Genomic DNA, 12,908 nt, shown 5'->3' with positions numbered 1-12,908 from the left:
GTGGTGCGGTTCCAGGGAGTGCAGTTTCGCTACATAAGCAGCGAACACCGCCCCCTGGGTGCGGTTTGGTGCGGTTCAAACCGCAGTGCAGCAAAAAATGGTCGCGGCTTGTGATTGGGTATAGGTAATTTGACTGTTTTGTGATTGGGTGGGGAGAAATTAAAGTTTTTATTTAATTTTTTTTTAAATAAAGTGTGGCACCACTCCTTGGGTGTGGCAAGGAACTGCACTTTTGTGGTAAAAATGACGTGGCGCTTACGTGTCAACGAAGGGAGTGCGGTTTCAATGACACCACTCTCTCCAACCTTAGTTGAATTAACAGATGGCTTTGGGAGATGGGGAGTTTCGCCATTGATTTTGACCTCTCTTGTAGATGACATTAAGTTTGCAGAAATGTTCCCTTTATTTAATTTGGCTTTTCTTTTAGAAAGAGGGACATATGTTTTGGTGGAGGTGGCCCTATGGATTTTATTATTATTTTAATATTTTAAATTATAAATAATAATTTATTTATTGAAAAGCAAAATAGTAAAAAGGCAAAATAATCTTGTTGTACGAGATATGCACTAAGCGTGCAACAAAAACAAACAATATGGATGGTTTGAGTTAAAAAATAAATAAATAATAGGGACGAAACATACAAATTACCCCAAATCATATGACGGTCCGTGTAATTTACTCCAAGTATTATTACTCTTTTTAAAAAATAAGTAAATCAAAGCTAGTTTTCCCTAATAAAACTATTTTAAGTTATAACTTTCACGCCATCACTACAAAGAAATGATTTTCTACATTTCCATTTTTACAAAGAGACCAATAAGTTCAAGCTTGACACCTAATGTGTGTCAAGCTTCTTTTGTGAGTTCTAGCTCGAAGAACTTGATAAAAATACCCAACTCGTTTGTAGCCCTCATGGGCTATATACCTAACAAGTTTATAAAGGAGCTATATAAATGAAGAAAAATTATACCAAACATAGGTGCATCCAAAAACAATTGTTTCTACTTCTTATGAGCTGAAAGCCTTGAATCAATATACAAATTATCTATAAAAATGAATAAACCAATGAACCTAAACTTATACCATGTTCGTATTTCCATGTGTTGTTCGTAATATTTGACAACGCACACTGGGGCCCATCTTTAACTGTATTAGACTTTTATTCGCCTCTATCCAAAAGAATATCATGTAAGTAATAAAAAAAAAATAACCCGTATATCTTTTAATCGTTTGGATCTATTTCAGAATCTTGTTCAAATCTCGAATTGTTTGATTGGTTTTCATCTTCTGAACCCGATTGCCATTCATCAGTTTCATCATCAGGTTGTTGTTCATTTTCATCTGTTATTTTAGTCTCTTGTGTTTTGGATTCTGTGAAACTCTCTTTGAGCCATTTAGGACACTTGGTGTTCCCAAATTGTTTAAAGATTGTACAAGTGCATTCTGGGATTGGGTGGGAAAGGAAAGAGCTTGGTTTTGATTGATGGAATTGACGGTTTAGTCCCTCATCTCCAAGGCTGTTGTTTAGATGTTTACGAGCTGCAAGCGTCCAATTTCGTCTTGGGAAATATAGGTTGTCTCTAGTGCTGTTGAACAGATTTGCAAGAAATTTCCTGCAGAGAAAATACCATTATATGCAAGAAATAGCAACATACTTTCACTTCCATTTATTTTTTTATAATTGTACTCCAAAAATTCTACCTCATTATAGTATTGTAATGTATCCTATTTGTAAAAACTTAGGACTTGATGTGAAAAACCTAACCATGACTTTCTCAATTAAGTAGTTCTTTTCTTTCAATTTCAAGTCAAAAGGTAACACTCATATAAATAGCTAGGGCATGGTTCTTTTTTTTACATTAAAATAATGTTTTTTTTAGCTTAAGGTTATGTTTTGGCACGCTACAGCTAGCTGATAAACTAACCTATTCTTCGAGTTTTTTTTTAAATTGTCATGTTTGGCAAACCAAAAAGTAGCTTATAAGCTAGCTTATTTTTTGATCTTTTTTAAATTGTCATGTTTGACAAACCAAAAAGTAGCTTATTTTTCGATCTTTTTCAAATTGTTAAATGTTTGACAAACCAAAAAGTAGCTTTTAAAGTAGCTTATAAACTAGCTTTTTTAAAAGCTACTTTAACTAACTTTTGAGGAGTTTTTTCAAAATTTTCAAATATATTCCTTAATTAATTATTGAAAACATATTCTTTAAATGTCATTTTATATCTTTCAGCAAGCTTATTAGCTAGTTTTACCGAACATAATTTTTAATCAGCTAGCTTTTCAATTATCAACTAGCTTTTCATATAACAACTAGTTTTCAGCTATAACGCCAAACATTCTATAACTGTTGTATATACAAAGATTATCGGAATGTTTGATAGTTGTTGATTGAATCGATATCTGATTGACTCAAGGTCCGCCTTCTTACCAGACCAGTAAGAGGCATATCAGGACCGAGTCCGACCCAACCACTTGTGGAATCAAACGGTCTAAATCTAACCGAGTCGGTCCTAATTTTTTATCCTATCTAGTAAAAACATATCAAACAACCCTCCCTGTTTTTCTTTTGGACCGAGGTAAATGACTATTTTACCCTTTGGTTTTTGTATAATTATATATTTACCTATCAGGTCGATAAGTTGGGGAAGACGCCATCTCATAAAGGCGATGTCCCATAACCAAGCTCGAAAAATCCGGCCACCCAGTCCCATCATTATTAAACCCGGGAAAAAAACCATCTGCCTCAACCGACACAACATAATCAATCGCATCCCACAACAACCTCCGAGCTTTCTCCCTCAAATCAATCGCCGAAAGATCCGGCTCCGAATCCTTCTCTGCAATCCAACCATACCACCCTTCTTTTTCATGCTGGTAAATCGGCCGCCCTGGTGGCGGCGGCAGAGGGCGGGGACGAGGGCCGGCGTGGTCCCACTCGGTGGTGGTTTTGGTGGGAGTGTAATTGAAGGGGGATAAAGGAAGTGGTGTTTCTGTGCCTAGTAATTTGTTTAGTTCGTATTTATTGCATAGATTTGATCGGTCTACTAAGTTTGTGTACATGGCACGTAGTGGGATCATTACACGTTGACCACCAAACCTTTCCGAACCTGCTAAGTAGATCCGTGTCATTGGTGGGTACCCCATAGCCCGCAGAAGAAGTCCTACCTGAATGAAAAAGACATTAATACCCTCCATTTACTTTGAATAAGAAGAATCCATGTTACCTCTTCAGGCATAAGTGGACACAACCCCTTAGCTTTCTGAATATATGAATCGACACTTGGTTTTCCATGAAGAAGTTTTTGTTTAATCATTTGTGCCCTTCGGAACTGAATGAGTTCTGTATGAACATCCTATAGAAACATAGGTGCAACTCATACATACATACATACATATATATTGTGTATATCTAATGTAATTCACTAACCTGGAAAAGCTCAGAACAACCTTGATAAGCTAAAGAATCTCTTACAAGACCAGGATGATATGCAAGATAAGGTTGCCCTGAAGCTCGTAACCTGTGTAATTAAGAAATTGAAAAGTTTAGGGGGGAAAAGGGAAATAAGTAAAAATATTTAAGACGAATTTAACCTTTTCAACATCTGATGTGTCAATGCCAGAATTTCTGGACGAAAATTAAGCGCGTGAAATGCTACTCTGCATCTAAGCCTCTGATATTCAGCCAATTTAGGTGGGAGGATAGCCTGATAAAAACACAGATACTACAACTTTAATGATTGTTTAATATCAAATTAAACAGCAAACACATTGAGATATTATATTATAGTAAGGAATTAAAGGGTTCATGCTATTATTAGTACCTGTAGACAGCTACCATCTATGATCACTAATCCAATAACTTTCCCCTTTTTTAACTTTGGCAACACTTGTTTGACATAATACTCGGGTGAAGCTGAGCTTTTGGGCTTAAAAATCGGACATTCTTTACGTTTTCTTGCCTCCTTCAGCTTTGGTGGAAGGTCTTTTACAATGATTACATCATTTTTAAGAGAATTTATCAAGTGTTCTTCATTGTAAAGATATGAGAAGCTTTTAAATTCGGAGCTGAATGGAATAATAACATACAGAAAAAGGGTTACAAGATAAAATACAAAGATTGCTGCTTGATATTACTTTTGGTAAGTTATGCTTTTAGTCCCTGTTTTAGTTTCTTTTTTCGGATATGCTCCGGTTTTTTCATTTTTTTTTTATCTTTTTCACCCCTAAGTATTTTGTCACTCTTTTTGTCTCTCAAGTGGACGGATTTTTTAAAAGATGTCATCATGAGGGTATTTTAGTCTTTTCTATTCTCTCTCTTTGAGAGCTTGTTATCATCACTTTCTCCTAATCGTGATATTGAAAGGCATTCAATTTTCATCCCCCTTCTATCACTGAAAAACGAAACCCTTCCAAAGACATCGTGGATGCAACATGTTTCAAAGAGAGAATAGTAAAAAGACTTAAATACCCTCGTGTGCAACACACATGCCATGACTTGATAACACCTTTTAAAAGGCATCCAGTACATGAAAGAAATAGTGACAATAACACTTATCAGGGATGAAAAAGGTTAAAAATGGAAAAAACAACTAACCAAAAGGACAAAAATTGTAATTTACCCTTTTGGTTTGTTAGAGGACTAGTGAACATACCCAATGCCTTTGGAATTAACACTTTCTTGAAGCTCTGGGATGACAAGAGTAGCATTGAGAAGCCTGGATATGGTAACAAGATCACAAATCTAGCAAATTGGAAAACCCGTATGAATCTTCAGTATTACACAACATTTAATTACTGAAGAAAAGTTAACATGAAACTGAACACATTACATACCGATGATCTAATCTTCTCAAACCCACCAAAGATTTTCGCATGTATGAACCCATTGTTCTTGTGTACAGGAACTGAAACAAATTTCCAGACATGAGTAGAGTCAGAATTTGAATTAAGTGCAAAAAATAGCATCATACTTTCATTTCTTCTTATTACAGCAATGAAAGTAGGATGCTATAATACAAAAATAAATAAAAGTATGTTGCTATTTCTTGATAGAAGAGTTGTTACCAGGGTATTTCTTCCTAGGGTTTGCATAAGGCTGCAAAGCCTCTAAAGGCTTAACCTTCTTCCACAACTTTCTAGATGCACCACCCTGCAGCAACCAAATAGAACAAAAAGAATGACCAATGTACACATTACAAAAGACTAGAATGCCCTTCTCATCCTAATTGAATTATCCTACAGAAATTCATGTCAAGATTCAAGTACAAGTATTATTACCTGTTTTCCCATGACATTTACATTTAGATCCTCAAGAAACCCTGTCATCACATGGTATTGCACTAGCTCTGCACTTGTGTTTGCAAGAAACATATGTACAAGCAATGACAGAAAAGATAGAACCAGACCTCCAAGTGCTACCCATTTTATCTTGGATTTGAACATCATAAGAACTTATCATGCAGTTTGGAAATGATTCGGTTGTTACTTACAATTGCAGTAGAAATGGATCCAGTTCTTCCAAATCATGACTGAAAAAGGATAAAAGAAGCATAATGTGTAAAAGTTTGATACTGTAGAAATGGTTGGGCTCAGTTTTTCAGACTAGGGTTAATGAATTGTTTATGGAATGAACATGTTTTTACCAAATCAAGCAAATGAAGTGAATTTCTTACCAATTTATGCAGACAGGTTGCAATTTGTTAGTGAATAAGGATCGATTTATACATGTATAAATTGGTTAAAGATGGTAAAAACAGTTGCATAAATTGGTAAGAAATACATTTTGTTCATAAATTTGGTATTAACATGTAAATGAATTGCATAAATTGGCCATTATCCCTTTAAACTAATGTAAATGTCTATGAATGTAATTGTCTTTCTTCAAACATATTACATGAACGTATTTACAAGGATTTATTTTCAAACATATTACAACTTCATACTACAAACATACTAACTTCAATACTTCATAACAAATTACAAGAATTGCATAACAATCAATGCAACATAATACAGTTCACTTTGTGTAATAAATTGTTAGAACATAACACAATGTACTTTGTCCATGTAATGGTGCATATTTACCATAGTTCCTTGAATTCTATACATTAAACCCCCTTTCTAGAATAACTTTGTTAGGAGTAATGCAATGAACACATATCTATATTAGAAGTTACAAAAACTCAAACTGGAAAATGCCAAACATGTTGCAGATTACAGAAAGTCAGCGACATAAACTTACAAGTCACTCAAGTTTTGTAGTAGAAGAATAAAACAGACAACATCAAATTCTATATCAGCACAAAATATAAAATACTTAGTAAAGAAGATCGAGAAACTTACAGGGAGACGTGCGGCTGAGGGCGGAGGGAGGAGGCAGGCGTGCGGCTGAGAGGCTGTCGGCTGTCGCAGAAGCAAATAGGCGTGAACGCGTAGCAGAAGGAGAAACGCGTTTTTACCTCTGAAGACTACAAAGTGATGTGTTAATCACTTGTTCGTTAAGTGATAATTTAAGCATTGATGAATTTGAAGAGTAACAACTGTATATATCTTTCGATGATCATACTTATTTCAAAAACATAAGAACTAATTCTATCATGTTTCAATTGTTGTTTCGTGAATGTTTGAAATTAGAAGTATAGGATCAAGAAGGAGATCTCAAATCGAAATTATGGTAGCAACACATATGGAATGCGATTCTGCGGATATACCTGTGATATGGCGAGACGCATGGACTGTGACTGAAATTTTCGGTGGCAAAGACGACGGAGGATTTATATAGTGCTTCGGGAGTGTGCCGACGTATAGAGAGACTGTGATAGTTTCGAAATATGGAGAAGACGTGTGTTTTAGGGTGTAGTTTGTTAAGAAAGATAAAACAGAGGGGGCTAACTTGACGAAATTGAAAAGGATGTAAAACAAACAAACCTTTTTTATATCACAAGGGGACAAAATTTTCAAATGAGATATATAACTAAAAATGAACAAACAATTTTGAATAGTTAGAAATGAACCCATGAACCAAAGGAGCCAAAAGATAAATTGTACAAATAAACTCATTAAAACTAAAATAGCATTTTATTTTATTTTTTGAAAGGCAATAAAACACATTAAATGATCAGCATTTTTAAAACTTGGTGGAATTTGGAATTCCAAAAATCAAGATGAGTGGCTCCCAATATTTAAGGCCTTTAATCAAAATTTTCACATGCTAGATGAACATATTGGATACTATTCAACCAAGTTTAAACTCTTAATTTATTAGTTTTATTTTGTGGATTTGTGTATTAACATCCCTCTTAGGGTTATTAGTAGTTAACCACATTTATAAGGTATAAATCATACTTATGTGGTTCATTTAGACTAACATTTAACTTGACTACTTCCAGAATCCCAGAATCCATTTGCATGTTCTTATTGTACTTATTATCATATGTTGGAACTTGGAAGAGCTCAAATTGCTACATTGTTGCTATTATAAGTACTCATATGTTATAAGTGTATTTTGTGGTTAATGCACGTAGTATACTTATGATATATCCATTTGGACGTAGTATACTTATGCATTTCTCTAATGATGAAACCTTGCTAGGCGGGTGTCACAAAAAAAAAAAAAAAAAAAAAAATTCTCTCACTTGAATATCTCTAATCTCTAAATATTATTAAATGAAAAACCTTTAATTCATCAACGAAACAATTAGGATTCGTAATTATATATCAATCCTATATTTTTCACCATTATATCAAATCAATCATATCATCTTCTCCGAATAGAATTCAAACGTAATTACATTTAATTATAGAATTTTTAAATTCAACAATTATGTTATCAATTGAAGCATATCATTTTATTTATATATTAGATATCAGTTTCTCTAGTTAATACTGTTTGTAATTTAACTTCCTTATTTATAGTTTTTGGCTTCAAAATTCAAACTTGTTTAGCTATTTTTTTGAAAAAAAAAAACCTCATTAATAAGCATATTAATAATTTAGTTATTATCCTATAAAATCTAATTTTGAGAGTCAAAATTAATATTTATCTATCAGTATATCTCACATAAAATGAATCAATTTAAGGATAATAGTTTGAATTTTAAAATACATTAAATAAGCAAGTCAATTAATTTAAAATTTTGAATCAATATACTGATATCTTTCTTTTTTTCAGATGAATAGCCAAAAACCTCCAAGATGATATCTTAGGATCCCAATTTTTTTGGAAGATAATGATTTCCTTATTTAAAAACAATTTATATATACGATCCCAATTTGTTTGCATATTATTATTGTTTTACTCCTATTTTAAAGAAACAAAAATAATATCTTCTTTATTGTTAAGATTACTTACCAGAAAGCACTTATGTTAATTGTAGCAACGTTTCGTCCTCCATCCTCTACTTGTAAAATGACGATTTTCTTCATAAGTTTGATTTTCATATTATTGTTGATCTCCAACAAGTAGTTAAGGTTTGTATACTTAACTTTCATTTATGAAATATACATTATGTCAAATAGTTTTTGGATTATTTTTACCCTCATATTTCGTTTTACTTTTTTTATTATATAATTTAAACTTATATCAATATTTCTCAAAAAAAAAACATTGATTGTTATCGGTACAATTAAGCATATGTATACTTATATGGAATGGTACTATTTGGCTTGTACTAAATGTTAAGAGAAAATCATAAAAGTCATTTTAATCCATTATGGCAAAACTAGTGGAACGGACCAAAAGCAAGATAAAGAAGCTTTTTATTGTTACACTTCAAGTTGCATGAACAAAGATATATCTATTGTTCCAAGATTTTCAATAATTCTTTTATACATATTATTATAATTTGTGGTTAAATTTTCTAATTTTATATTACAGAATTTGTTTATATCAATGGTTTTAATTTCAAAATCACCATTAGAGTACATGACTTTACCGGTATGGTGTCTCGTACGTTATTTGATCGTGACGCAAAGAAACTTCTAGAAAATACCACACAAAAGTTGCTTCAAAATTTAATGAGGTTATCAATATTAACTTCATTTACATAAAACTAATTTTTACTTTTTATCTATCTATTTTTATAACCGTTTATTTTTTAGGAGGGTAATATGAAGATTTATCTCTCTGATTTGAATGTACTTTTGGATAAAAAGTTGGTGTTCAAATTTCAAATTTCACATTATAATTTGAAAAACAAAGTAGATGGTTATGCAATCTCAAACTTCACTGCTGATAATACACTACTTGCTAAATTGGAAAAAAAAATTAACATCGAACATGTAACATTCTTTTATGAACCATACTGCAAACACTACACTTATAAATTCCATTTTTTATATTTCAGTTGATCAACTAACATATTTCTATGTATTACAAATATAGGCGCCAATATCCGATTTGTTTAACGTTTTTTCAGCAGAATTCGGATCTCAAAACAAATTAAATTTAAAGATTTTAAATATGATATAACTAAATCTAATACTCTAAATACTTTAAAATATTATTAACTTTTAGATTGACATATGAATTTATTTTCTACATTTAGGATGTTGTTTCATTTACTGTTATAACATCACACACCGCTTCGAATCTTGATAAAAGTATTGCAACAAGTCTACTAACTAAGTGGACATCTTTTAAAAAAGTATAGACATGAAGAATTAAAATGAAACCTGGAAGATATTTACGATGTTGATAATTTGGCAACAGTGTTCTCAACCAAATGACGATCAACATCAATGGCAGATCATACTTTCTGGAGAAGGTAAGCCAAAACTATTAATTCCAAAACAAGAAAAATAATATATGATTTTCATCATTTTGTTTGAGTAGTTGGGTGATTTCAGTACTATTGACTTCATATTATGTTTACATACTATTTGGTTTTTGGGTTTGGTTTTTGATGGCTTTGTTTCATACTAATCGTTTTTGGGTTATAATTTTGTTCATTTGAATACATTTTGGGTTTTATAAAATATTAAATTATTCATCTATTTGTCTTTTGGGTTTAAACTCGCATGAATTTAGAATTTTAATCATTTTTTACTCTATTAATCCGTTTGAATGTGAATTTGTCAATATTGTTACAATGTTATTCATTACAACTTCAATATAAACATTAGAAAACTACTAATTTTTATGAAATTGTAAACTTGTATAAATCTTTTAACCCTTCTAAAACAATTATTTATAATTCCTTGTGAATTTATTGATAAATTTACTAGTAACATTTACCGTTGAAATATTATTATATTTTAGATATTAATGATATCATACAATTTTACAGATTTAAATAATAAAACTCATTACAATGACGCTAAAGAGAGGCGAAGACTAAGGCTCCGTTTGATACACATATTTTCAGGTCCAAACAGATCTTTCTTTCTGACTGAATGGATCGGAAAGACTGTTTGATTTGCATAAAAAATGGGTCTTTCTCGTTAAGATATGTCTTTCCCAGAAAGTCCCAAAATCATATCTTTCTGGCTGAATGAGCTGGAAAGACAATTATGCCCCAAACTCGGCCTCTTTTTTTCTTTCTCGGATTATTAATTTTTTTAAATAACTTCTTTTTAAATTGATTTTTTATTGAGTTATTACTTTTTTAATGTATTATTTTATATTAAGAAATATTATTTTAATATATAATATTTATGTATTAATAAATATTATTTTATTGGATTATTAATTTCTATTAAATAATTCTTTTTTGTAATTTCCTTTTTATTGATTAATTATTTTTATCGGATTATTATATATTCACAAATACTATTTATAATATATAATATTTATATATTAATAAATATTACTTTATTAGATTATTAATTTCTTTTAGTTAATTTTTTTAATTCATTTTATTGGATTAGTTCTTTTTTTTTTGGATAACACCACCACCATCCTAATTTATTTTAAAGAATCTCATCCATCTCACCACTACCAGACATAAACCATGTCATTTTTCATCATTTAGTACAGTCAGTTAGATGTACAATCAAATAACATGGTTTCTTTCTCAATCAGAAAACTTTCCCAGACAGCACTTTACCAGACAGCACTTTCCCAAACAAAAACTATCAAACGGGACCTAAGACATTTGCATTTATAAAATAGAATATTGAACTTTATGTCTAGAAGAGAAACTTTATTTCATCATCTAAAACAATAAAGACTTTTGATTGTGTTTAACTTATACCTTTTCCCAGGGTTTGTCCATTGTTTTTTCTTGCCCCGGACGAAAGATATAAACATGCCCCCACGTATGTACCAAAAATATACAAAACCCATATGAATGTCCAAAATTAAGTATTACATTTGCCCTTCCATAAACAACTATATAGTTTAATGCTTTTTTAAAAGAAACTATAGGAATCATGAGAAAAATGGATATTTAAGTATATCATTCGACATGTATTTTCAAAGTTTTTTATGAAAAAAAAAAAACAGCAACTGAACACAACTACAATAAAGTTATAACTAAAAGCAATGCTTCAGGCAAAATACAGATGTAGTGACGCAACAGATAACATAAGCAATCCAACAACCACCCAAGCAATCAGAAAACTATAGTCCACTTGTCACCAACAAATAACAACATCAAAACAACATATCCCTGTTACACAACAATGATACAACACAACCAAACAATAGTTTTGGATTTTCGGTGACTAATCTTTAAAGGCGTAACATCTAGAATCTCTGAGTCGTTATGAAAATATTGATATTTAGAGAGATTTTCAAACAAAATTGGAGCGAAAAACTTCAGAAAAAATCATAAAAAAACTACAAACTTTTCATGCTTTACTTTAAATATATCAACATGAACATCAACTAAAAAAAAGGCATTTTCTCAGGCATTCTCCCCTAAAAATCCAAAAATATTGCCCAACCCTAGTGTACCATATACAACGGGCTCCTGCACCAACCTATAGTAATAAACAAATACATAAAATAAGTTTCGAATTTTTCAATACTTTAGTTGAATGTCTGAAATTTTCCTTTCAAAATGTTACAAAAATACATTGCCAAACCAATATCTGTAATGTTAGACAACATAGTGAATTAGTGATCCAAAATCTACATCAGGTGATTGTAATATATACCCTTTTGATAGTAGAAGTGGTTCTTAGAGAAGCAACAAGAACAAGTCAATAATTTAAGTTCCCTTTTGTACAAATTTCTCGATCAATACATATCTTGAGTGAATAAACATATACCACCAATAAGCAAAGTCCCAAAATCCAATTGAAATGATCTTTGAAATTTCTCCAACTCCTGAATCAAAAAACAAAATCAGATTAAGAGGTGATGATTGATGTCGGTAGGTTTTGAGAGAAATGAGAATTTGAATAAGAAAAATCAAACTCACCCAAATCAGAATAAGAGCACTTAGAAATCGGAAACCTCAAAACCTTTTGATTTTCGGTGCCCTCGGAGGTTTGCTTCATAATAAATGAAATCGAACTCACAATACTATGATTGGTGATCGAAAATTAAAATACACCTTAACGAGGCACACAAATCAGAAATTGAACTCCAGCCTCATGTGATCAACTAAGTGTAATAGGTTAGACAATTAGAGGATTTAGAGGGATGTAATCAGTCGATTTACAACATTAGAGGCTCCTCGATCTCTACCGAGTTGGTTTACCAATGGTTAGATTGAATTTACCGATTTGTCGATTATAGTTCTCAAAGTACTTCCATTATTTAGCGTCCCACACCTTCGTCGTGGCTTCCACAAACCGGTGTCAAAACTTATTGGGCTATGAATACTTAGACTAAATAGATTCCCCTCATTTTTGTGTTGCCCTGGGCCTTAGCCCAACTCTCCCAGGTATTGGGCAACACTGTCTTTTCCACCCTTAAATCAAATTGTTTACGTCATCTTGACCAATGTTTGGTCAAACA

At 31.7% G+C, this 12,908-nt stretch overlaps 1 protein-coding gene across 2 annotated transcripts; it reads right to left on the bottom strand.

The window, feature by feature from the left end:
- Window positions 1-980: 980 nt before the first annotated feature.
- Window positions 981-6,871, bottom strand: LOC111903761 (protein EMBRYO SAC DEVELOPMENT ARREST 30). Of its 2 annotated transcripts, XM_023899518.3 has the most exons (12): window positions 6,712-6,871; window positions 6,344-6,468; window positions 5,279-5,529; window positions 5,066-5,150; window positions 4,835-4,905; window positions 4,654-4,742; window positions 3,823-4,066; window positions 3,593-3,705; window positions 3,429-3,519; window positions 3,226-3,354; window positions 2,625-3,166; window positions 981-1,613 (listed from the first exon to the last, which is right to left on the bottom strand). In XM_023899518.3, the coding sequence occupies exons 3-12, from the start codon at window positions 5,444-5,446 to the stop codon at window positions 1,223-1,225; spliced, it is 1,923 nt and encodes a 640-aa protein (XP_023755286.1). In that variant the 5' UTR covers window positions 5,447-5,529; window positions 6,344-6,468; window positions 6,712-6,871; the 3' UTR covers window positions 981-1,222. The 2 variants fall into 2 exon arrangements, with proteins under 2 accessions (XP_023755286.1, XP_023755287.1); XM_023899519.3 differs by lacking the exons at window positions 6,344-6,468; window positions 6,712-6,871 and having other exon boundaries at window positions 4,654-4,716; window positions 5,279-5,418.
- Between the last annotated feature and the right edge of the window lie 6,037 nt (window positions 6,872-12,908).

Source organism: Lactuca sativa, chromosome 8 (assembly GCF_002870075.4).
Source record: "Lactuca sativa cultivar Salinas chromosome 8, Lsat_Salinas_v11, whole genome shotgun sequence".
Classification (NCBI taxonomy): domain Eukaryota; kingdom Viridiplantae; phylum Streptophyta; class Magnoliopsida; order Asterales; family Asteraceae; genus Lactuca; species Lactuca sativa.
The sequence above is the reverse complement of the archived record's forward strand: the minus strand, read 5'-3'. Positions and strand labels throughout refer to the sequence as shown.

Coding starts and splice junctions, on each gene's coding strand:
- LOC111903761 (XM_023899518.3), bottom strand. CDS start 5,446: ATGATGTTCAAATCCAAGATAAAATGGGTAGCACTTGGAGGTCTGGTT. Junction 4,067..4,653: donor GTTAATTCCAAAGGCATTGG/GTATGTTCACTA, acceptor TATTCCATTCAG/CTCCGAATTTAAAAGCTTCT. Junction 3,355..3,428: donor GTTGTTCTGAGCTTTTCCAG/GTTAGTGAATTA, acceptor ATGTTTCTATAG/GATGTTCATACAGAACTCAT.